The 25,214-nt window shown below is 49.4% G+C and overlaps 1 protein-coding gene and 1 long non-coding RNA gene across 2 annotated transcripts in view; one reads left to right on the top strand and one right to left on the bottom strand.

The window, feature by feature from the left end:
* Positions 1-25,214, top strand: part of CHD7 (chromodomain helicase DNA binding protein 7) — a 115,399-nt gene that overhangs the window by 81,283 nt on the left and 8,902 nt on the right. Inside the window, 18 exon segments of the mRNA XM_032470074.1 lie at positions 5,317-5,527; positions 6,049-6,244; positions 6,547-6,714; positions 6,930-7,109; positions 10,032-10,142; positions 10,228-10,433; positions 12,883-13,082; positions 13,240-13,399; positions 17,216-17,305; positions 17,775-17,878; positions 19,225-19,354; positions 19,767-19,839; positions 19,998-20,055; positions 20,729-20,957; positions 21,204-21,412; positions 21,499-21,980; positions 21,982-22,168; positions 22,923-23,083. Of these exon segments, the coding sequence (XP_032325965.1) occupies positions 5,317-5,527; positions 6,049-6,244; positions 6,547-6,714; positions 6,930-7,109; positions 10,032-10,142; positions 10,228-10,433; positions 12,883-13,082; positions 13,240-13,399; positions 17,216-17,305; positions 17,775-17,878; positions 19,225-19,354; positions 19,767-19,839; positions 19,998-20,055; positions 20,729-20,957; positions 21,204-21,412; positions 21,499-21,980; positions 21,982-22,168; positions 22,923-23,083 (3,155 nt within the window).
* On the bottom strand, positions 9,510-25,214 carry LOC116660490. Its single transcript, XR_004316039.1, has 3 exons — positions 25,131-25,214; positions 17,562-17,567; positions 9,510-9,519 (listed from the first exon to the last, which is right to left on the bottom strand). It is a non-coding gene; the product is annotated as an uncharacterized LOC116660490 (long non-coding RNA).

The raw sequence follows: 25,214 nt of genomic DNA, 5'->3' as shown, positions 1-25,214 counted from the left end.
CTGAAGGTGCAGGGCTTCTGCCCCCACCGACCCCTGAGGCAGGACCTCCCTCACCTTTCCCTGCCTCTGTGTCTTCCCCCGTCTTCCCCTTTGAAGGGGGCGGGGAGGTGAGTACTTAATGGCTAGAAGTCACCAAAAGTACCTGCAGTTAAAGCGAAATTAGCCCCTGATTGAGGTGTTCTTGCTCTGTGTGTGTGTGTTTAGATCAAAGAAGTTACAGAGGAGCTTCGGGGTGAGAGGTGGCTGTTAGCTGTCTCAAGACTTTGGTGGGAGGAAAGTTCTCTCAGTCTGGGGCCTTTAGCACCTGTTCTGCAAGAGAGATCGTTTGGAAACGTTGCTAATGGTTTGTTCCTGGTGCTGATGAGTGCTTTTTCGTCTTCCTGGTTTCTTAACTGAATTGATAGTGTCATGTAACTGATAATGAGAAGAAACCTGTATCGATACTTCCAGAAATCACGAAGGGAGTAAATCTTTGATGCGTAAGATGCTATGGGGGATGCAAGAGCCTTCGGTTTGTCAGGGGTTGAGATGAGGAGAGCCGTTAGAAAGCTGTGGTGACACTGAGACGAGGATTTTACCAGTCGGGGTTGGAAAAAGAAAGGGCACAGGGCTGTATAATACCTCCAGCAAAGAGGAGGAGGCAGGGCAACAAAGAGGAACCTGCCCAGAGCATAACGTATGTGTGAGGAACAACAGGACGGGGACGCTTAGACAAGTGGCACCTTGTCATGCAGAGCCTTAAATGCTGGCTCGTGGGATTTTGGCAGAGCTGAGAGGTGGTTAGAAACGCGATTGAGGATGAGTGATCTGGCAGCATCGTATACCGTGGATGGGAAATGGGGAAGACGTCCAGGCAGAGCTAACACCGCTATGGTCTGTAGTCCAGGCCGGCGTTAGAGAGAGGTGATGGCCGGCCAGCTTGGGGCGCTTGTGTGCGGTTGCAGTTGGCCGGCAGTGCAGTTTAGGTTCCTTTCCAGGGAAGAAGGGACAAAGGCAGGTTGTGTCTGTATCACAGTCCCTGAGGCTCAGGCGCAGCTCATGTAAAGAGTTCCCAGTCTCTCCCCCTTTCATAACCTACACACCCACCAGCCACCAGATGCTGCAGTCACTGCACGACGGTGTTCCTGACCTGGGCCCATCTCAACATTGCACACGAGGTCCCGGCTAGGGAGTGACGTCAGCGAATGTGTTTTTCAAACTTTGTGCTTGTAGCGTGGTCTTCTAAAGAGAGTACCGTGTGTGATTATTGCGTGTTCAATGCCGCAAACCTAATAATTGTCAGGTGTTTAAGAGCCTGTGAGGCTGTCCTGGTGAGTGTCGCCAGCCTGTCCTCGAGTTGGGGAGTTGGGGCTGAAGGTGGTTGGTGGTGTGAGGAAAGCACATGTGTGCATACATGTCACACGCATGCACACACTGTTGCATTTAATGTCTGGTAAGAAGAAAATGAGGAACAGGAGCCTCTGCGGGGAAAGACAAGGCAGTCACGAGAGCTGAAATGCCACAGCCGGGTGCAGGTGAGAGGGATGGTCTCAAGGGGGTTGGCAGAGATCCTCCCCATTCCATCTGCTTCCCTTGTCAGTTTCCCATGTCAGGTCACGTGCCTTGAGCATCGGGGGATGGGGGCAGGGCTCCCCCTGTCTGGGTCACCGCGGGCAGAGGCTCTAGGACTCCTCAGGCTTGGACCCCTGGCAGTTGTTTTAATCGGTCGCAGCTTGATGTCAGCTCTTCCATCCTCAGAGCAAGTTACAGAGTGTCAAACAGGTGTCCTTACCTGCCTGTGTGTTGGGAAACTGTAGTAAAAATAAAGACTCACACCCGGATGCGTGCTGGGCATCTCAGCTGCCCGAGGACTCCCACAGCCTCGTGGTCGGGCGGGCGCTGCTCCGGGGCAGATGGTCCCGAGGAGGAGGAGGAGGAGGAAAGGAAGGACGCGCCAGCGCCGCCACCTCTGCTCTCCTTCCAGGAGGGCTCCAGCTGGGGAGGCGGAACTCAAGCCTGTGTTGGTTGTGACAGAGCAAAGCATCCCCAACCAAAGGCAAGTTCAGTTCAGCAAAGCTCAGCCCCGCTGTCATCGTGGAAGACAGAAGCCACTCTGTAGGCTGAGCGGTAACGTCAGGGGAGCAGACGGAAAAACGAGAAGTGCTTGTAGACCACAGACCGCGTGAATGAGAAGTGCCCCTCACGTGCACTGAGATTTTTACTTAAGCGTTTGGGGCCGCGTTGGGGGCACCGTTAGTGTGCAGTGGTTGTTTTTCTTGCTAAAAGTTAAGCAGGTTAACCGGGTTACATAAACCAAGTTGGTGTTTTTGGCCCAAGCTTTATTAGAATGGGACATCTGATTTGGGGTTCCGTATGTGAGAGTGAAAATGATGTTGGCGAGTTGGCGGCGGCCCTGATGGTTGGGGGTGACTTAAGAGTCACATGTTGTTGTTGTTGGGTTTGGGGGCACTGGAGAACAGCAGGCAGAAAGGAGACGAGACTGACGCTTGGGTGAATTTCCAAGAGAAAACCGTGGCCTGTGTTTTGCTGGTTGGTGTTTGCGGCTGATGTAGCTAGATACCATTGCAGCTCCCGCCTTGACAGTGACCATCTGTTTAAGGGAAAAGACCTCCGCACTTGGTTCAAGTTGGCTTTGACACACGTGTACACACACACACACACACACACACTTTTAAGTGTTGAACAAGCAGGACTTGAGTTTAGGGCAGTGCCAGCAGAGCATTTGGGCTCTCGTAACCTATTTCCAGCTAATTTTTTGATTGATTCTTGCAAATCTCGCATCACGGTAAACCTTTAATTGGTAAAGCTGAGAATCCGGCCATGACTTCAGCAGGTAGGCGTTGCTTCCCCCAACCCCTCCCCCTCCCCTCCTCTCTTCAGTCTGTTCTGGACACAATATGATGCCAAAGGAATCATACAGGAAATAGGTTTGCTGGTAAGTTTAAATGAATTATTATTTGTGTAAATTGGTGGCCACTTTAAGAACCTGAGTTCACAGCAAAGAGCTGAATTGATGAATTGAGTGGAAACTTTTGTCAGGCAAGAAGGAATTTTAATTCTGACTATATTTTATGATATGAGAAATCACTGGTAGTGTTGAAAAAGCAGGAAAGTTATTTTTCTCATCAAAATACATTTAAAATGAAGAAAGATTAAATTTCTCTACCAATTTGACTGAATTTGTATTTTCAAATTTTTTACTGAAACGATCCAAACATGTCAGATATTTATTTTGTCAGAGTGATTGTTTAATTTCTGAAAACTACTCATTGACTGTTAACTTGTTTTAAGCTAAAAATACATTTTATTTTGATGATGCATTGTAATCTTAACATGGGCAAAAAGTAACTACCAAGATATTATAAGAGTAAAATCTTATTTCTGAATTGCAAAGAGCTTATAGTATGTTACACGACCAGAACAAACTTGTTGAAAAGACCTGATGTAATTCATGGATTTAAATCTGTTTCCCCTGCCTTCTGAAGGCCTTCTTGTCCTGAATCTAAAACCTAGATTTCTAAAAATTTCATATTTTGAAAAACATTATTCAACTTTATACCAAAAACATTTATTCTAGAACATTGTTTATTCAGGAATATTCCTGCCGCAGGGAGGGTGTAGCTCAGTAGTAGAGCGTGTGCTTAGCAGGCACGAGGCCCCGGGTTCAGTCCTCAGCACCTCCATTAAAAATAGGCAAATAAATAAAAATGTAACACCCCCCCAAAAATTTTTAAAAGTAAGTAAATAAAAATGTTTAAAAATGTGAAATTAAAAAAAAAAAGAATATTCCTGCTAAGGCTTCCAAACAGCATTTTAGTCTTTACCTTTTCCTGGTAAGACCTTTGCTTTTTGTTCCACTGAGATTAAAATCCTGAATATTAGCCTGTTATTCATGTGGAAGGGGGAGAGAGAGAGACAGCAATTCGACCCAGCTGGCGTTTTCTGCCAGGCCCTTCGTAAGAAGTAACAGTGCACTTTGCAGAGGCCCTGGTGCCTGATCCAGGCATTAGTGACTTTAATCTGTTCTCGGTAAGAGTCTTTGTTGATTAATAACTAACAAGCAGCGTTTCCGCATGTGACCGTGTCATGACTTGACTTCCACAAGTGCCCTTAAAACGGAACCAGGGACACTCGTGTCACACCTGCTGCTGCTGCCCCCGTTCAGTCCTCGTGGCTCTGGGGGGCCTCACTCACCTGCCCTTTGTCCCTGTGAAGGTCTCGTATCCCCATCTTGTCTCCATCCAGTTCATTCACACATTTAAAGCCAGTGGTAAGAATGGTAGTTTAAAATTCCTGGTGTGGTTCACGGCCGGGAACCAATCCCATTAGATGGATTTGTTTGTCTGTATTTTGCAAAGAATAGGTGACCACACCCCCGTCTCCAGGGAGAGGAGCTGAGCAGGCAGCCGGGCCCTGATTAGCCGGAGCGGCCAGACTGGTGCTGCTGGGTAATTCTAGTTCGGCCACCTCAGCAGTTGCCGGGAGCTTCGCCTGCTGCCTCCTGAACACACGCAAGTCTGGGGTCAGGGAGGAAGTGGGAAGGGCTTGGCTCCCCAGGAAGACGCCTCTCTGATGCACCCACGTCTGTGAACAAGCAGAAGTCTCTTTGGGGGGGTTAGGGGTAGAAGTCTTACATGAAACTCTCAAGCTTTGGTTAATTCAGGATAGAATTTTCATAGCTGACGAAATGATCAGGTGAGAATGAGTGTGGAGGAAGACTTGGGGATCGCAGTAGAAATGTGTGCTCAGACCCCTAAACAACGCCTAAGAATTATCCTGGAAAACGCACTCCCTTGAGCTGCCACCCTTTGGCTGTGCTACAAGGCAGGCAGACGCACGGACCACTGCCCCTGCGCTGTAATTGTTAGAACTCTGCTCCCCTGTTTCTTAGCTTCAGAACAGATTTTGTTGTTTGTGTTTATATTCAGCTAGTAAACAGTTCTTCATTTCTTTAGTATTTTAGGTTCCAAATTTTCTGTAGGTATCTGGCCCTTGGCTTGTTTCTGCCACTTCTGGCTTGACAGTCTGTTGTTGAAATTCAGTTTCTACAGACAGCAAACATTTGTTTGTTGGAAAATGTGGTTTTTTTCCCTCCCAAATGCCGAAATGTGTGGCACTTAAAAACTTTGATCCCTTTTATCCTTCCACGGTTTTGTGTAGCCCTGACTTGGAGCTAGTGGACCTATGTGCATGTGGCCGTGAACACGAGTGTAGCGTCCTGGTCCCTACAGTTTACAGTGGGCTTTGAAAGCCAGTTCATTGTTTTGGGTAATAAACCTTTTCCAGTATTCCCGTCATGCTGTCCAATCTCTGCAGGTGCTGAAGAGAAAATTTTGGAAGAGTTTAAAGAAACACACAACGCGGACTCTCCAGATTTTCAGCTCCAGGCGATGATCCAGGCTGCTGGCAAGCTCGTGCTGATTGACAAGCTGCTGCCGAAGCTGAAGGCTGGTGGCCACAGGGTGCTCATCTTCTCCCAGATGGTGCGCTGCCTGGACATCCTGGAAGACTACCTCATTCAGAGACGGTGAGGCCGCCGCCCCGGGAGGCGGAAGCGGGGCTCCGCGTGGTCTGCCTCCAAGGGATGTTGACGACAAAGGGGACGGGCCTGGGGACACGTGTCCCATCTCTTTGTAGAAAGCTGTGGATGTGCGCGGCAGTCACTCCATGCGATGCGTACCTCTGTGGGCGGTTTTGTCTTTCATTTCTCTCGTTCAGCGAGGGGAGGACAGTTCTTACTTAAAACTGAAATTGTTGTTTTGCTGTGAGAGGTGCCAGCTCTTCTTAGAACTTCGATATTTCGCTGGAGAAGAAGTAAAATGAACTTTCATCATTGGGGGCATTCAACCAATTGTGTGAGAAACTATAGCAAAATTTATTTGCTCTGAAATTATTTCTGATCAGTAGTATCATTCTGTTTGTACGCATCCCGGGTTGTGGTACTTGCTTAAAAATACCAGAAGAAATTAAAAATACAAAACAAAAACAAAAAGCCAAGGAATTTGCTTCCGTTTGTCAGGCCTCCTTGTTAACACTAACGTTTTCCAGGTACCCGTATGAAAGGATTGACGGCCGGGTCAGAGGCAACCTCCGCCAGGCAGCTATCGACAGATTCTCCAAGCCTGACTCCGATAGGTTCGTCTTCCTCCTGTGCACGCGGGCAGGAGGCTTAGGCATTAATCTCACTGCTGCTGATACCTGCATCATCTTTGATTCTGACTGGAATCCCCAAAATGACCTCCAGGTAAACGTGCATGAGAATCTTCCTGAAGCCCCCTCCCCACCTGCCTTAACGTCGTTGTACCATATCGGAGAATCCGCAGTCAAACCAGGAAATTAAAGTTACGTCGTCACTCAGGCAGTGTCCCATGATCGAGGCAAATGAGCCAACTAGCTATCAATTTATTAACAACGTAAAAGTAATTTCTTAGTGTGTTAACCCTCTTCTGCTTAACTGCGCCTCTGTTTTTTTGGAACAGGTGCTCTTATAACTGACAGATGATTCTCTTCTTTCTCTGGTAGCCATCAATTTCCTTTCTCTTCCAGGCTCAGGCTAGATGTCACAGGATAGGACAGAGCAAGTCTGTGAAAATCTACAGGCTGATCACAAGAAATTCTTACGAAAGGGAAATGTTCGACAAGGCTAGCTTGAAGCTCGGTCTGGATAAAGCCGTCCTGCAGTCCATGAGCGGGAGAGAAAACGCTCCCAACGGGGTAAAGCCTGCTGCCCAGGCCCTGCGCGCATTCCAGCTCCTCCCGGGAAGAGATGGCCCAGCATCTGATTGTTTTTCACCCACAAGATTTTACGCATATTTTGTCACACTTTCCCTGGTTATAACCCAGGTTTACCCGCTTTGAGGAAAACGAAGCCTTTGTTTAGTCTGCAGATATTTCAAGTCTAAATCATTTTAAATATCTCTCTAAAACAGGTACAGCAGCTTTCCAAGAAAGAAATAGAGGATTTGCTCCGGAAAGGGGCCTACGGTGCACTCATGGACGAGGAGGACGAGGGGTCTAAGTTCTGCGAGGAGGACATCGACCAGATCCTCCTCCGGCGAACCCACACCATCACCATTGAGTCTGAGGGCAAGGGGTCCACGTTTGCTAAGGTGCGGCTCGCCCTGAGGAGGCAGGTGCTCTGTAGCAGTGTGACCGAGTTTGCGTCCCTGCGCTCGGGAGAGGCCCACACGGTGTCTGCGTTGTATTGCGCGTGAAGAAGTTAACTCCCTACGGAGCTCCTGGTGCACAGACCACTCTTCGTTTGTGTTTTGGGCTCTCTCCTCTGTGTATGGATGGCATCATGGTCCCCCTCACCTTGTCCCACATGTACCTGCCAGCACCCCAGGCTCGTGCTTCCCTCGCGTTCCGGACCCCGTCCTCTGTCCGTCCCCATCTTCCTCCTTTCTTGACATCCTGATTCCTGACGTAGCCCTGAGAGCAATCAACTCACTCCTGTCTTTCAAGTCTCCCATCCAGGGGGGAGGGTATATTTCAAGTGGCAGAGCACATGCTTAGCAGGCACGAGGTCCTGGATTCATTCCCCAGTAGCTCCTGTAAAAATAAACAAACCTAATTACCCACCCCCCACACATACCAAAATAAAATAATTAAATAATACAATAATAAATAAATTGAAAATTTAAAAAGTCTCCCATCTGCTTCCCCTCCGACTACAACCCTGTCACTCTTCCTTCAGGGCTGAGAGCCACACAAGCAGTGTCTACGCTGCCCTCCACCACCTCCCTCTGCTTATTTTCCAACTTCTAGCCCCGACCCCTCTGCCCCCTCCCCCAGGCCCCTTCTGAGGCTTCACCCATCCACACCCAGGCCCACGCTATGCTTTCATTTTTAACAGCTGTATTGAAATGTAATTTACTTACCATAAAATTCACCTATTGTAGGTGTGCACTTTGATGCTTTTACTGTATTTACAGACTTGTACAAGTATCCTCACTTCTCAGTTTAGAACGTTTCTGTCACCCCATTACCAGCCAGTCTCCCCACCTTCCCCACCTCTCCTCCTCAAAGTCCTTGGCAACCACCGATCTGCTGTCTCTAGATTTGCCTACTCTGGAGCCACACGACATGTGGTCCCTTCTGTCTGGCCTCGCTCGCAGTGTGTTGTGGCGCGTATCAGTGGCCCCTTCCTTTTTATTGCTGAGCAGTATCCTGTATGGCTGTGCCTCGTTTACCTGTTGACGATGAACAGAAAGATTGTTGATCCATTTACTAGTGGATAGTGAAGTTTGGTGATTATGAATAATGTTGTCACGAACATCTGTGTCCAGGGTTTTGTGTGGACGTGTGTTTTCATGTCTCTTGTGCGTGTACCAGGGATGGGATTGCTGGGTCTGTGTTAACTCCGTGTTTGACCCTTTGCGGAGATGCCAGGCTGTTTCCTAAAGTGACTGCCATTTCCCCTTCCCACCAGCAGTGTTTTGGGGTTCTGATCTCCACAGCCTCACCAACACTTTTTGTTGTCTGACTTTTTGGTTGTGACTGTATTACCGGTGTGAGGTGGCAGCCTTCTCGGGTTGGGTCTTGTTTCTTTTATGCTGCTTAGCATCTTTGCATGTGCGGGTTGGCCATATGTGTGTATGTATGTATAAAAAATATGATCTTTGGAGAAATGTCTATTCAAATCCTTTGTTCGTCTTTTGAGTTGTCTTTTTTTTTATTGAATTTTAAGATTTTATATTATTCTGGATAAAAGTTTCCCCATCAGGTAATACAATTTGCAGATATTTCTCCTAGTCTTTTCTTGGTGGCATTTGATTTTAACGAAGCCCAGCTTACGCCTTTTTTCTTTTATTGTTTGTGCCTTTTGTGTAATCTAAGGTCACACAGATTTGCTCCTGTGTTTTCTTCTAAGAGTTTCATAGTTTTCACTGTTACCGGTAGGTCTCTGATTCCTTCTGAGTGAACTTCTGTGTGTGGAGTGTGGGATAGAGGCCCAGCTCCCCGTTTTGCATGAGGATATTTAATTCTCCAGCGCCTGCAGTCGTCCCAGCTACGCCAGTCCTGAAAGGCTCTCCTCGTCTGGGCTCTGTGACCCCACACCTTCTCCCTCACGTCTTTCTGCCTTTTTTCAGGCTCCTTCCTCAGCCCTCACAGGCACTTCAGATCCAGTGGGTGCAAAAGCAGATTCCTCTTCCCTGCCCCTCCAGCCTCTGTGCATGTCAACACCCAGAGTTGGGTGCTGAGGTTTCCCTGGCCTTCACATCCTCTCAAATTCTAACTCTAATTTGACCTTTTAAAGACTGTCTTCCGGGGGAGTGGATATAACTCAAGAGGTAGAGCACATGCTTAGCATGCATGAGATCCTGAGTTCAATCCCCAGTACCTCCTCTAAAAATAAATCTAATTCCCCTCCTCCCTGCTAAAATTAAAAAAAATTAAGTACAATAATAAATAAGTAAAAAATTAAAAAAAAAAAAAAAAAGACCGTCTTCCATACTGTCTGCTTCTCTTCATTTCTGGGCGCCTAAGAGTTCCCGCTGCCTCAGGCTGGAGTTCAGACTCTGGTAACAGGGCACACGAAGCCCCGGCCTCTGTCCCACCAGCTTGACCTTGGGCTCTACCTGCTGAGCACCTGCACCCCCGGCCACGTCCCGCCTTTCTTCTCTGTGCCTCTGCCGTGAACGTTTCCACGTGCTGTCCTCTTCTCTGAGTTTCTGACACTCTGGCCCAGGCACTCCGTTCTGGAGAGCCTGTCCTCTCTTCCCTGTGGTGCCCTCGCTGCCCCCTACCCCACCGGAACTTGGTCAGGGCCCTCCTCTCCCTGTCAGGTGCAGGCACCTTTGTCACCTGTTGTTTATTATGCTGCGCTGTCATCTTGTATTTCCTGCTCGCTCTCAGCCCCTGGACGGTGAGCTGCCTGAGGGATGGCCCTGCGTCACGTCCCCATCGCGCCAGCAGGCGCACGGCGCACAGCGGAGGGCGCCATGTGGGAGTGATGAATGAGCGAGAGCTGCTTTGCATTTTGCCTCCGAGAAAATCATCTCAGAGTCACGCATACTTTCCCCCTTTAGGCCAGTTTTGTTGCCTCTGGAAACAGGACAGATATTTCCTTGGATGACCCGAATTTCTGGCAGAAGTGGGCCAAGAAGGCCGAGTTGGATATCGATGCCTTAAATGGGCGGGTGAGTGCGGGTCGCACCCACGGTCTATCGGATCTCAGCCGGGGTGACCTTTTCAGAAGTTTCATGGAGATCTGCTGTCTTTTAGAACAACCTGGTTATTGACACTCCGAGAGTGAGGAAGCAGACCAGGCTGTACAGTGCCGTGAAGGAGGACGAGCTGATGGAGTTTTCGGACCTGGAGAGCGATTCCGAAGAGAAGCCTTGTGCGAAGCCGCGGCGGCCCCAGGACAGGTCCCAGGGCTACGCCAGGAGCGAGTGCTTCCGAGTCGAGAAGAACCTGCTCGTCTACGGGTGAGTCAGACTTGTGGGAGAAATGGAATTTTATTTTAAAAATAGTTAGAATTCCAGGTGGCGTAGAAAATTTGTGTGTGGATTCCTGTGCCTCCCTACGGGGCAGTGGAGGGAGTGCGTTTGCAGGGCCATTTGGTTGAAGAGCTCAGAGTCCTGCAGATGCTGGTGGGTTTGAGGGGACCTTGTCCCTTAAGGAATTAGGTCAGATTCAGATTTACTTGCTGATTATTAACAAAGAACGAAGTCTCAAAATTGCAAAATCTCTTCCTAGTTTACCTTCACATGAAATTACCCCTATGGCAATCTTTTACTACTTTTCTAACTAAATTTTCTAACTAAATTTTTATAAAAATTTGTTAAAGGCAGTCATCTCACTTGTAAAGCTCTTCCAGCTCATCTGAAACGTAAATGGTGGTCACCTCACCTGTCTGAATGTGTTGTGTTTCTCTTGCTGGACCGCGGTCCTGGAAAGGCGGGACCCTCATCTAATCCGTCTCTGAGTCTCCGTGCCGCCCGCACGGGGCTCTGAAAGGCAAGGCGCTCGGCGAACACTGATTCTGTAAATAAGCTCTGGCACATTGTGGGGCTGCAGGCAAATCCCATTCAGATGGAAAAACTGCCACCGAGACAAATATTTCTATTGCTCTGATGACACCCTCTCTGTGATTTTTTTTTTCTTCCAGCGGATCACCATTAGTCTCAAAAGGAACAAACATTCTGTTACCAGAGCACCAGGCTGTTACCTGGCCCCGGTCTGTCCTGTGGCCCTTTCCACCGGCACTCTGAGCTGCTGTTAGGACAGAGGCTCACCCTCTCCCACGTGCCATGCTCCATCTTGTCTCTGTGTTTCCAGAAGCTTCCCCGCCCACACTCCCACGGCACACAGACTTGACGGGCCCACCACCTCCTGCCCCTGACCTCTGTGCAGGCGTGGCCTCAGCACCCTGCACCTGCTGACACCCGTCCCGTGGCTCTGAGTAGTCAGCCTCTCCCACTCAAGCCCCAGCTGACAGCTCCTTGAGGTCCAGGGCCCCCTCTGTGTCCTCAGGGAGAGCACGGGGCCAGCAGACACCATGAGTGCTGGGTCAGTGGTGGCTCATGGCGTCACTGAAGTTCCACTGAAGCCCATCCTCATCCCCACAGTGGTGTCCCCTCTCCTGGTTATCTCCGCAAGCTAGGCTTCTCTGCCGGCCGTCCCTGCATGGCGGACACTCTCCCTCTGAGTCCTTTGTTACTCTCCCTCCTTCCGTGTTTCAGCCTAATGATCAAAGTTGAGGATTTTGCTGATAACTTTAGAAATGGAATGTATTAGTAACTGGTGAAGCTAGGAGGCATCTTAGGGCATCTGTCTTTCAAAAGCCCTCCCCCTGCCCATAGACATCTCAGGTGCTGAACACATGCTACACTCGTGCTACACTCGGGGTGCTGTGCTGGGACAATCCCAGCCCCCCCCGAGGCCGGCAGGTGAATGAGTAGAAAAGGCAATAAACTGTGGTTAAGCGGGCTGGGACCCATAGTGCCCGTGGGGCGGAAGCCTGTCCCCTCTCCTTTAGGACACACTTGGGCACTGTCACCCCACTTCTGGGGTCAGGGGATAAAAGAAGGAATTCCACAGGGGGCGGCATGGATGAATGTCATGAATTAGCTGGGGCAAGAGTGGGTGTTGGGCGCTGGGCAGGGAGAAAAGAGGTCCCGGCAGGAAGAGCCTGTGTCCAGAGGCCTAAAGGCGAGAGCTGGCCTTGCGACTCGAGGAACTGAGAGTAGTTCACTGATGCCGGGAGGACCAGGCTGGGTGGGCACTGTCCCCTGCAGCGGGGCTTGTCCTCGGCCCGTGCACTGTAACCGGGGCCTGCTGGGCTCAGACGGTACCTGCCTGTGTGCTGTGTGCTGTGGGCTCTCGCTCCCGACGTACCCTGATTGGACGGCCAGCTTCCTGTGTGCTGTCACAGCCCCCCCTCACCACCCTCTCAAGGACCTGTGAGCGCTCTCGACCTCAGGAGTCAGCACCTCCTGTTTCAAAAGGAGACTCAGACCTTTTCACGGCCTTTCTTTCATTATTGGGGTACCCCTCGGAGGTGGGTAGGTGCAGCCATACCTCTCAGCCATGTGCGCCCCTGATTTGGGGGTGGTCACACCCACCTCAAGTCATCTTTCATCTCAGATGGTTGGTCAGCATCGCAGCGTACAAACCACGCCCGAGCGAAGCGGCCTGCCTGGCTGGGAAGCAGCCCCGCGGGGTGGTTATCCCAGTGGCGGTTCAGCTCCTGCCCTGACACCTGTTCTCTCATGGGCGTTTTCAACTCTTACACCCTGGATTGGTGTCCTGTCACCTGACGTAAAATGCCGCTAGTTTGGGCCTGAGATTTCCGAATGCAGCTACCTGACCGTGAAACCCAAGCCCCAGATGTAAACTCAAAGGCACCATCCACATGCTGACTTTGCTTTGCAGCTGGGGACGGTGGACGGACATCCTTTCCCACGGGCGCTACAAACGTCCGCTCACTGAGCAAGACGTGGAAACCATCTGCAGAACCATCCTTGTGTACTGCCTCAACCACTACAAGGGCGACGAGAACATCAAAAGCTTCATCTGGGATCTGATCACGCCCACAGCTGACGGCCAGACGCGGGCCTTGGTCAACCATTCCGGTAGGACGCCTGAATCCACGCTCCTTGTGTGCGAGGTCCCCGGGAGCCACAGGGGACGCTAGCGACGCATCCTCCACCCCGCGTTTTCCTGCCTCGAGATACCCTGTAGTTGTGGTTGTGTAGAAGGCTTCTATTATAATTACTACTGCGATTCCAGGTTTGTCAGCCCCGGTGCCCAGGGGGCGGAAGGGTAAGAAGGTGAGAGCCCAGAGCACGCATCCCGTGGTGCAGGACGCAGACTGGCTGGCTGGCTGCAACCCCGACGCCCTGTTCCAGGAGGACAGCTACAAGAAGCACCTGAAACACCACTGCAACAAGTACGTCCCAGAGGGCGGGGCGGGAGCTGGTTTCCCGTCCTGTTCTTAAATGTGCGTGTGTTTAAGCGTGTGTGTTTGTACACTGTATATTTTATATATATTATATATATATATATATATATATGTTAAACTGTAATTACTGTCTTTGCACAGCTTCACTGTTTTTCTTGAAACGTGATGGCAAGTGCCAGAGCATCATACCTTTAGATGACTTTTTTTTCTTTTTGGTGGTAAAAGATAGATAACACAGTTTTACCATTTGAATTGTTTGTAAGTGTACGAGTCATTGGGAGTAATTGCATTCAGATTGCTGTGTACCCATCACCACTGTCTATACCCAAGGCCTTTTCATTGACCCCAGTATGGACTCTGTCCCTATTAAAAAATAACTCACCTTCCCTGGCCCCTGGCCACCACCATTCTAGTTCAGTCGCTATGAATTTGCCCATTCTGGGTACCGCATAAGTGGAATCATACAATATTTGTCTTGCTGTATCTGATTTGTTTACTTAGCATAATGTTTTCAAGGTTCACCCACGTTGTAGCTTGTACCAGAATTCTGTTCCTTTTTATGCCCGAATGATGTTCCATTGTACGTTTCTACCACATTTTGTTTATCCATCCATCCATTGAGGGGCACGTGGGTTGGGGGACACCTTTTGGCTGTTGTGAAGGATGCTCTGTGCGCGTTGTGGCTGACTAAGTTTTAACCAAAATGCCTTAGACAGTTATGGCTAGCTTTCTGTGATCCTGCCTTTAATTCACAGCTTTCAGTGGAGAGACTGCGGAGTTTACATGTGAGTTTTTGCTTCGTAATATCTCAGTTGCTGGGTCCTTTTCTTTTTCCTGTGAGCTTAGAATCATTTTCCTTACCTTGATTTCCAGAACCTGCTTATATATAATTGAAGACTGTGGGATCTGAATTCATTCCATTGCTTGGAGCCCTGTGAGCTGCCTGCATATTAAACTCGCATCTGTCTACACACGTTGATTCTCTCCTTCCTGTGAGCTGCGTTTTTCAGGATGAGTGGTGCAGGCGGCACTGCCCCTGACAGCTCTACGCTTCCTGGCTTTGGGCGACCAGGGGCGAGTTCCTCTGCCCCTTTAAGGCTCCCTTTTCTTGTTTGTCAAATAGAGGTGAAATAAGTGTATCTTTCTCTCTTTTGAATAGTACAGCAGAAGTCTGAGCACATAATGCTGGCAGTGTGCCAGGCGCTTCCCACGACTCACCCGTTTGCGTTGTCTAAATAGTGCTCTCTTATCCCCAGTTACCAGACGAGGAAACCGGGTCTGGGGCACTCCAGGTCCCTCAGCTGGTTGAGAGGGCGCGCCCGCCCGGAAGCCTGCTTCCCCTCAGGGCATCGAAAGCCTCACCTGAAGTAATTCCTGGGACCACCTGCTCCTCCTGGGTCGCACTGACTAGTGACTCTCATCCCTTTTTAAATTCAGTGGTGCTTTCAGGGACTGGCTTTGGTTCCCATTCTTAGATTCTGACGGACAAAATTTTTCCTTTCTAAGTCTTCAGAACCATTCCCTCAAGCCACTCTTGGCATCTAAGAAACTGTGGCTCCTGCCATGGTAGGATGGGCCTCTCTGCAGTCCCGGCCGCTTAGAGCTGTTAGAGAACTGCTTTTCCTTTGTGGCTTCTGTGAACTGGGGGTCCATAACCTTCAGAGTTCTGGATTCAGACAAACTGTAAGTGAAGTGGTTTAGTGTGGGAATAAGGCCTCCTGTTCCCAGGCGCCAGCGTGATGGTGGCGGGTTTTAATCTCCCATTCTGATGTCAGTAACAGGCTTCCATAGGGTCCCCGACCCAGTTAGCATGTGAGTTGCAGCTAGTGTCCTTCACATTTTCCCCTGCGTCCCAGGAGAGGACGGGCAGTGCCCTCTGTCCCTTCTGGGACGAGCAAGGCGTCCAGTCGTGCTATGCTTCTGCCCTGAGACATCTCGGCATCTGAAGTGAGGAATTGTTGACCAGAGAGAAAATGAGACTCAAATCGAGGGACCTCCTAGGGAACAACTGGCCAGTTCTCTTCAAAAGTGTCGAGAGACAAAGTGTCTCAGGTTGAAGGGGACGAAAGGGACAGGACAGTTCTGTGCCCCACGTGGTCCTGGCCACTCAGGGGACAGCCACTGGAACCGGAGCCCAGCCGGTTAAACTGGCAGGCTGTGAGCCCCCATGGAGTGTGAGCTAGGTCCCGGCAGGATGACGAGGGGACAGGAGGTAGCCTCCAACCCTGGGAGACTGCATGCAATGAGTCAGACAGACTGGGCTCTGGTTCCAGCAGCTGTCCCACAAGTGACCAGCATCCAGGCCAGGACCACACAGGGCATGGGACGGTCCTGGTCCCTTTTGCCCCCTTCAACCTGGTTCAGGATGGCACAGCTAATTTTTAATCTTATCAAAAGAAATCTTCAAAAAAAAGAGTCGTCCAGAAAGATTGCTCACCTTGGAGCACAATCAGATATTTACAACCTTGCACTTTGCCCGGCTGGCATCCAGGTTGGTCAGGAGCTGTCTCCTGGTGGAGAGGAAAGTGGGTCACGGGGTGTCTAGTCACATGGGATCAGAGTGGTCTGTCGCAGTGAAGCTGCCCCACTTGTCATTTTGGTCTTTTCAAGGACAAGTGTCTCCCGAGAGACAGTATGAAGTGGTAGAGTCAGAAGGCCTAAATCCCAGTGGTCCATGCTCAAGATGACTCTGTGACCTCAGATATGTCGCTGGCCTTCTGTTGGCCTCCCTTTTCACGTTTGTAAAATGGAAATTGTAATTTCCCCTACTTCATCCAAGGGTCACTGTGAAGATCAGATGAGCTGGTGTATGGAGATGTGGCGCTCTGGTTGTAAAGTGTCCTCTAAGTGTGTTATGGGACAGTCCAGCCAGGGACCAGCACTTGGTATCGTCCACTCACGGCCAAGGAGGTGGTCTTCAAATATCAGTCCTGAGTGCACATGGGGGGCCGTCCAGCAAGAGATGCTAGACATGGAGTCGGCAGGCCTTTGGGATTTATCAGGTGGGCCTTAATGAAAGAGTTATGTTTGTGCCATTGAGGAGATCCAAGTGAGATTGAAAATGTGGTTCCTAGAATTCCAGGAGTCTTTGAAAATTGATTCCTTGAAACTGAAAACACCAGCGAACTGGGCACATTTAGATCTCCTTTGTGATGTTTTATTATTTGTCAAGCTCCAACTCGGGCTTCTAGGTAACATAGAAGAGAAAGGTTTACTGTTCCTTAAGGGAGAGGAGTGAGGGTCTACCCCACCGCCATCTTTCTTTCTCGGAAGCAAAGTTGTATAATCGGAAAAACCTGACATTCCATATTGAGGGTTTATTGTAAGGTAGTAAAACCAGATTTTATATCTCGTTTATTCCTACAACTTCTGATGTGCTTCCAAAAATGGTATTAAGGCAGCAGCTGAGGAAATTTTATGAGATAATGAAGCAGAACAGTTACTGAAAGCCATCTGCTCAGTTGTTTACAAACTTGCTTCAATACTTCAGAGGCAGTGGTGGGGTACGTGTCTGAACTCCACAAGCTGCACTAGGTAGGACTAAATGAAGTGCGCCAAGGCCGGGCTGAGCTCGGGCCCTCTCTGTGCAGTGGGAGCGGTTGCCAGGCAGGCCTGTTGGAAGCCAGCAGAAAGCACCACACAGAGGTGATTATGTGCCACCATCTGTCACGCTTCAAGCCTACCATACAGCATGGCTAATCAGCCTTGGCAGGATGATGGATGAACAGCAGCAGCTGCCAAAAGCCACTGTTGGCAAACAGTCCTGAAGTTAAGAACTTTTCCCCCCTCTGTCTTCCTCTCCAGGGTCCTGCTGCGTGTCCGCATGCTGTACTACCTAAGACAAGAAGTGATCGGAGACCAGGCCGAGAAGATCCTGGAGGGTGCCGACTCAAGGTTAGTGCGGGCCCACGCTCGTTCCGCACCTCGTTGCGTGATCCAGGCGGTCGGAACAGCCCTCGGCTCCCATCTCAGAGCTCCGTAAACCCGTTAGGAGCACAGCTCCTTTTTTGCATCTCGAATGCTGTGTTTGTCCTACCAGCTCGGGGATGTGATGAGAATCGGGAAAAGCCCGTCTGCACATACGTGTGGACGTACAGAAAGGTGTGAACTAAATTACCGGGGTGCAGAGATGTCCTTTAGGGTGGGACACCGTGTGCTAAAATTCACTTTTGGTCCTGGAAGGACGTGGCTGGGCTGACTTCTGCCCTTTCTTTCAACCTTGGCTGTTTCGTCCCCTGCCCTTCGCCCCGCGATACTCAGGTGCTTATCGTGGGAAGGGGGGGCATGTGTTGTGTTCGTCATTTGGCATTATTCTTTAAACTGATATTTGTTTCAAATATCACATAAACGGTTGCCTCTCTAGCGAAGCTGATGTGTGGATCCCGGAGCCTTTCCACGCAGAGGTGCCCGCAGATTGGTGGGATAAGGAAGCAGATAAGTCCCTCCTGATTGGAGTGTTCAAACACGGTAAGGGGCGTCTCTCGGGGCCGCATCTCGACTGCGTGGCTTGGTCTTTATTTAGAGCTCTTTGCACGCTCTTTCCAGGCTCACAATATTAATAAGGATAGTTCCAAAGGACTCTTGGCAGTCTACTATGTTCCTGTACTAAAAATCTAATATGAACTGTAAATATCAGATGCTGTTTTTGAATGTTTGTTGCGTATTTGAGAAGAAAACATCTCTTTCTTGGCTGTAAATAAAATCAAAACCATCTTTGTTTTAGTGATAGCCAAGTTGGTCCTATAGCTCACCCAAAACTTCGCTTCCGGCTTCCGACCCAGCTCCCCTCGCGAGCCCTGCCAGCCCGTGTCAAAGTAGCCAGTGGGCTTAACCTCTGCTATTAATCTGTACAAGTGCCTCCTGGGCTTTGTTCCAAGCAATATTTCACAAATGTCAGTGCTGAGAACTCGCGGCTCCCCTGAGTGGGATGCAGCCTTGTTAACTTTGAAAGGCTGGGGACGGAGAACTGGCGTGATATATACGGTGAACGATTCCTGATTATAATCCCGAGTCTCTGGAGGTCGCGGACGTATTCTCAGCAGCCCAGCCTGACTAAAGGGGAGAATGATGGCTTATAAAACCTTTCATGATCACAGTTTGGCTTGCGGCTCTGCAGCGGTTAGGAGCAGGCGTGTTGTAGGACACGTCCTAATTGAATTGTGCTGTTCCGCCCGTGTGCCGCAGCCGGGTTTTGTGAGCTCAGCCTAAAAATCATGTACCCGCAGTGCGCTGCTGGGACCTGCCTCTTCCCATCTAGTCAGCTTGGGCAGTCAGAGAGCAGATTGCAGTTTGAACACCGTGGAGGGAGCAGTGTCGTCTTACTGACATGCATCGTCCTAAACCTAATAAGACAGGCTCGCTGGCCTTACGCGGACGGGGGTTTTTCATCCAGCGGCCCAAGTTCCTGCAGGACAGTGGCTGTTGGCAAGGAGGGTGGGGCAGACTGCTGCAGACGTCATCGAGGAACATTACAAAGCCTTGTAAATGCCAAGCAAAATTAGATCTTGGGGTACTAGGGTCAGACATCTTTCCGGGCATCTTGCAGTTTCTCTGAACCTGGTTTTCTGTTCGTATTTGTGGTCACTCTGATCATATCCCTGAAAATGTAACCTGCCCCCCACCCCCAACCTGCCCTGGGATAAGCGTTCCATAGAATGGGCTGTTACAGCCCCGTTCATTCAAACACAACGTAAATGATCATCCTGCTTGATAAATGAACTTGGTGTGTCGTGGCCGAGCTGTGACTCTGTCAGTGACAGGCCTGCCTTCGTTGTTTCTGTGTGTGTCCTCCGTGGGCTGGTGGGTCTGCACAGGGTACGAGAAGTACAATTCCATGCGAGCTGACCCCGCGCTGTGCTTCCTGGAACGAGTTGGGATGCCTGATGCCAAGGCCATCGCTGCCGAGCAGAGAGGAACAGACATGCTAGCAGATGGCGGTGACGGGTAAGAAGGACGTTCTAAAATTTTAATAAACTTCATGTCAGTGTCGCACCCACTGGCAGGGTTCAGGTCTTACACTGTATCGTGCACTCCATTGGGTCTGATTTGAACCTGAGTAATGTTTACCAGTATAGTCTTTATATGTCACAAATGACTAGTTAAACACAATATATGATCAATATAATCTGCAGCTTGTTTGTCTTTTCCAAGTGATGACAGTCCCCTTGACACATTACCCGCCCACCTCCCTACACCCCACCCCGCCTTGGCCGGACGTTTTAAATACCGATAGAGTCACTTTTGATGTCAGACCCAGAATTCAAAATAGCTTCAAGCAGGTGGTTCCTCTTTCCCGGGCTCCCTTCAATCTCTTGCGAATCAGTATGATTTAAACATTTTTTTAAATTTTAAATAGGGGAGAATTTGATAGAGAAGATGAAGACCCAGAATATAAACCAACCAGAACACCATTCAAGGATGAAATAGATGTAAGAACTGGAGTACATTGACTTTTACAGCAGCAGTAAAATATTATATGCCCGTATAAGGCTTGTTAAACTTTATAGATAATGGTCCTTTCTTTAAAAGATAAAGCAAAATAAAGTCTCAAATTAAAATAATTTCTCTTTCTCGCTTTGCTTTCGAGGAATTTGCAAATTCTCCTCCAGAAGATAAGGAAGAACCCATGGAAGTACGTGCCCCAGGTAGGGCTCCTGGCGAGTCCGGGCGGAGCTGACCGGCAGTGTGCGAGCGCCTCACGCCGGCAGTGTCTTAAAGCACCGTTTCGTCTACACTGATGCATCTCTTTTGGAAAGAATTTTTGTTCTTGTTTGCTCTTGGTTTTTCATTACTTTGAATTTCTTTGATAAAATAACTTTTTTTTTTTTGGTTTAGGATAATGTATATATTTATGTTTTCCCACCAGTTAGTGAAAACTTTTAAGCATCTTTAGAAGTCCAACTCTTGGGAGCAGGGCATTTGCTCAGCACCTGGAACACTACTGGTTTGCAGAGAATACTGCACTTTTTTCCTAATGTAAAATCCTTAGCTAACAATTATGTGATTCTTTTTTATGTTCAAGATTATTCCATTACAAGAGAACACTCTTATGCAGTTTGTAGCCTAAAATGGGTTTCTTAATATACGACTGATGAATGAGCTTGGTTTTTTTTCCCCCCGCTAAGGAGCTGAAAAGGAAATGGGTTATAAGTTCCATGGCAATATTATTCCTTATTTATATTTTAAAAACGAGGGCACTGCGATGCCCTTGCCCACACTGTCGTTTGAGTGTTCGTGAGTCATCTTGTTTTGATGGAAGCCCTGTGCTTGGCAGGGCCGCAGCTACCCATTTCAGACACGTCGTTTCCACTTCCCCAGGCAAGCACAGCGAGAGCGGTGCTGAGTTAGGCCAGCTGTACTGGCCCAACACCTCAACGCTGACCACCCGTCTGCGCAGGCTCATAACTGCCTATCAGCGCAGCTATAAAAGGCAACAGATGAGGCAGGAGGCCTTGATGAAGACTGACCGGCGGAGGCGGCGGCCTCGGGAGGAAGTGCGGGCCCTGGAAGCCGAGAGGGAAGCTATCATATCCGAGAAACGGCAGAAGTGAGTTCCTCGAGGGCTTTGCTCGGCCCCAGTGCCTTCCTCTCTCCTCTGCTCCCCTCCGCCCCCAGGAGGCAGGAATCGTATCCAGGATAAAGTATCCAAGATAACGGTCAGCGGAGCAGCCCAAACCCCCACCCCAAAGCGAGCACCCCCAATGAGGTTTAGGGGAAAAGAGGAAAAGCAAGTCGTAAACTTGAAGCCTTTCTACTACACGTCCAACCCCAGCTAACGTCTCCTTCCTGACAGGTGGACCAGAAGGGAAGAGGCGGACTTCTACCGCGTGGTGTCCACTTTTGGGGTCATTTTTGACCCCGTGAAACAGCAGTTCGACTGGAACCAGTTTCGAGCCTTCGCCAGACTGGACAAAAAGTCCGACGAGAGTTTGGAGAAATACTTCAGCTGCTTTGTAGCCATGTGTCGGCGGGTGTGTCGGATGCCCACGAAGCCGGATGACGGTAGGTTCGGTAGGTTCGCCGGGTGACCCAGGTTCTGGACCGCTGCGGGAAGCAGCCCGGCCCAACACGACTGCCCCCCGTTGCAGAGCCGCCCGACCTCTCCTCGGCGATCGAGCCCATCACCGAGGAGCGCGCCTCCAGGACCCTGTACCGCATCGAGCTGCTGCGGAAGATCCGCGAGCAGGTCCTGCACCACCCGCAGCTGGGCGAGCGGCTGAAGCTCTGCCAGCCCAGCCTGGACTTGCCCGAGTGGTGGGAGTGCGGGCGGCACGACCGGGACCTGCTGGTCGGAGCTGCCAAGCACGGCGTCAGCCGGACGGACTACCACATCCTCAACGACCCGGAGCTGTCCTTCCTGGACGCGCACAAGAACTTCGCCCAGAACCGAGGGGCGGCCGGCGCCCCTGCCCTGAACCCGCTGGCTGTGGGGTTCGGCCCGCCTCCCGCGGCCGCCCCCGCCGCCCACGGTCCGGACGAGAAGGCGGCGGGGGCGGCGGAGGGCAAGGCCGAGGGGGCGGAGGGCCCCACCCGCGAGAAGCCCGAGGTGAAGGAGGAGCCGGAGGAGGCCTGAGGGCGGCGAGAAGGACGGGAGGCAGGGCCGCGAGGCCGAGGCCAGCTCGGCGAAAAACGAGCCCAAAGGGGTGGAGGTCGCCGCGGACACGGGGCCCAAGTCTATTTCAGAGAAAGGTTCTGAAGAGGACGACGAGGAAAAGCTGGAGGATGACGACAAGTCGGAGGAATCCTCCCAGCCTGAAGGTAACCCTGGCCCCCCGGCCTCTGCTGGCCGCCTGGGCAGGGGTTTCCCTGTGTGCCCTGTGCTCCTCCTTGTTTTAAGGGTGTTGAGTGTACGTCGTCTTCTGAGAGGGGTGGGGTCAGATGAAGCCTCGATGTCCACTTTGCTTCCATATGGCCCATAAGCAGCCTGCTTTGAACAACTCAACTTCTCAGAAGAAGAGTTTTACAGGCACTACCGATGTTAAGACCAATGATGCTCAATTTATTTAGTTTTCATTCAGACATAAAGGGTAGGAGTAGAACCTGGGAAGACCCAATTCTCTTCCTAAGGCCCCGTGAAGCTGCTGGACCTGCCCGGCAGGGAGAGAGGCTCCACGTTGCACTTTTCTGCTGGAGCTGCGACCTGGAACCCTGGCCAAATGCCAGCCCTTCTTCCTGGAGGAGGGACACAGGCTCTTTTGGGTCAGAGACTTGGCTGTCATTCAGCCTCCCCTGGGATTTACTAGCGAGATGCTAGATGACTAGTGATGCCGGCTCACTAAGCCTCCGCTTCCCCGTCTGTAAAACGGGGATAACACCCCCTACAGGAAAGGGCCCTTGCAGGCTGTACACGGCAGGACTTAGAAAGTGCTTGGTACCACCCCAGTCATGGTAGGTACTCAATCAAATGGAGCTGATTGGCATTCAGATATTAAATCAAGTCCTTTCTGCACTTCCTTTTCAGCGATATTCTGGTATTCTGGTTGTGAGTGATGCACATTAACTCATTTCTCAGCAGGAGCTGTCTCGAGGGGGAAGAATTTTGATGAAGAAAGCAATGCTTCCATGAGCACTGCCAGGGACGAAACCCGAGATGGCTTCTACATGGAGGACGGGGACCCGTCGGTCGCTCAGCTCCTGCACGAAAGAACGTTTGCCTTCTCATTTTGGCCTAAGGTCGGTGAGGTTTTTTGTTGTTGTTTTGCTTTGCTTTTTGACAGGAAATCATTCTAGCCCAATTTTTTATATAATTTTAAGGTAAACTTTGACACAGTGCATGAAGATTGTAGATTTCTCTTGTGTTTTCAAAGAATGATCTGGAAAAGCCCAGAGAAAAAAATTCTGTGGAAGGCTTTTGTAATAAGATAGAAAAGGTGACAGGAAGCAAAGAAAGTAAGAAAAAAGAACTGTTTGTATGGCTCTTGGTTCTTTAAGGGTTTTTAGGTTAGCTGCCTAGGATAGTCTATGGATTATTGTTTCACAAGACTCACCTATTGGCAAAATAAAGTGTGTGCATCTTTTTTAAAGAATTGTTTTACTGTGGTTAAAAACAAACATAACATGAAATTAACAACCTTAACTGTTTTTTTAAGTGTGTTGTTTGGTACTGTTAAGTGTGTTCACATTTCTGTGAAAGAGATCTCCAGGGCTTTTTTTTATCTTGCAGGGTAGAAACTCTGTACCCATTAAACAACTCCCCTCCCCCGAGCCCCTCGGCAACTGCTCTTCTACTCTCTGCGTCTGTGAATGTGACTGCTTTAGCTTAGATGCCTCCTATACGTGAAATCATATAGTGTTTGTGACTGGCTTATTGCACTTAGTGTAGTGTCCTCAAGATTCATCCCTGTGCAAGCATGTGACAGGATTTCATTCCTTTTTAAGGCTGAGTAATGTTCCATTGTATGTATAGACTACATTTTCTTTATCCAGTCCATCCATCATTGAGACATCTGGGGTCCTTCTACCTCTTGGTTTGTTACAGTGATGCTTGTCAACATGAATGTACTAATATCTCTTTGAGATCCCCTTCCAGTACTTTTGGACACATACCCGGAAGTGGGATTGTTGGATCCTATGGTAGTTCTATTTTTAATTTTTTTGAGGCAACTCTGTACTGTTTTTCATAGTGCAACAATGCGCAAGGGGCAAGGTATGGACTTTTAAAAGTGTGTGTGTGTGTGTGTGTGTGTGTGTGTGTGTGTGTGTGTTTAATCCCGAAGCAGAACTTTCTGATTTAAGACAACTTCATATGTTTGGAAATCTGTACTCTTCTAAACTGGGGAGAGGGTGGGCTGTTGACCCATTTGCCCAAATGTATTATGAGATAATTCCAAATGTAGTTATCTATAACCAAAAGCAAAGTGGAAATTACTTTTTTGGCTAACTAGCATAATTTCATAATAAATCCCTATATAATTGGGGTCTGTTTTTCAGGGTGGGGAAATAATCATCCTAATCAGCATAACAGGGCTGTCTGGTTTAAAATAAATAACACACAAAAGGCTTCAGTCATCTCATCCCCAGGCTAGTCTTCCATAGTGTTAGTTGGGAAAGAAAGAATGTGAAATTTTTAACTGGAGACTGTACTATTAAAGACATTTTTTCCCCTTTATATGCTCCCTTATTTCCCTCGTTTTGCTGATTTTCCTTATTGAGTTTAGAAGGGAGCTTCCCAGATCAGCCAAGAGGTCTGTAGTAGCAGGCACTTTTAATCTATGGAAACTGGGTCTAAGAGCTGTAATTAGACATTTTTAACGTACACGCTTCAATGAAACTTGAAGTGATAATAGGTGGGGAATGCAAATTGACACTCATTAGGTGTTCCTAGGTTGGTGCCCATTCGTAATGCTGAACTTTATTAATAGTGACGCTAATGATGTCCCACTTCCTGGGACAGGCTGTGGTCCAGCCCGCGGACCGCAGCACCAGAGCGTCGAGAAGCTGAACGCAGGCTTCCATTGTTACCTACTGACGTTCGCCAACAATCTTCAGCCTGAATAGCAGCTCCTTGTTAAATACAGGGACGTTTTAGAGGTAGTGGTTATGTAATGTTCTCTCATTTGTGTGATTCGGTGTTCACAGTTGAAAAACACTGAGTTTTCTGTATTGCAGCCCCGGTAGGACCTCACACCAGAGTGAAGCACTTCTAGAGGGTGTTGTTCACCTCCTGGCTTGTTTGCTTCGTGTTTACTTTTGCTTTTTGTCTGTGGGTCAACTTTTAAACCTTCTCTGCTCTCCAGGATCTTGGTGGATAGATTTATCTCGTAATTTTCACCAGGTCTTTGTTACAGTTTCGTGTGACTTTTCT

The sequence above is a fragment of the Camelus ferus genome, chromosome 29, assembly GCF_009834535.1.
Source record: "Camelus ferus isolate YT-003-E chromosome 29, BCGSAC_Cfer_1.0, whole genome shotgun sequence".
NCBI lineage: Eukaryota > Metazoa > Chordata > Mammalia > Artiodactyla > Camelidae > Camelus > Camelus ferus.
The sequence above is the reverse complement of the archived record's forward strand: the minus strand, read 5'-3'. Positions and strand labels throughout refer to the sequence as shown.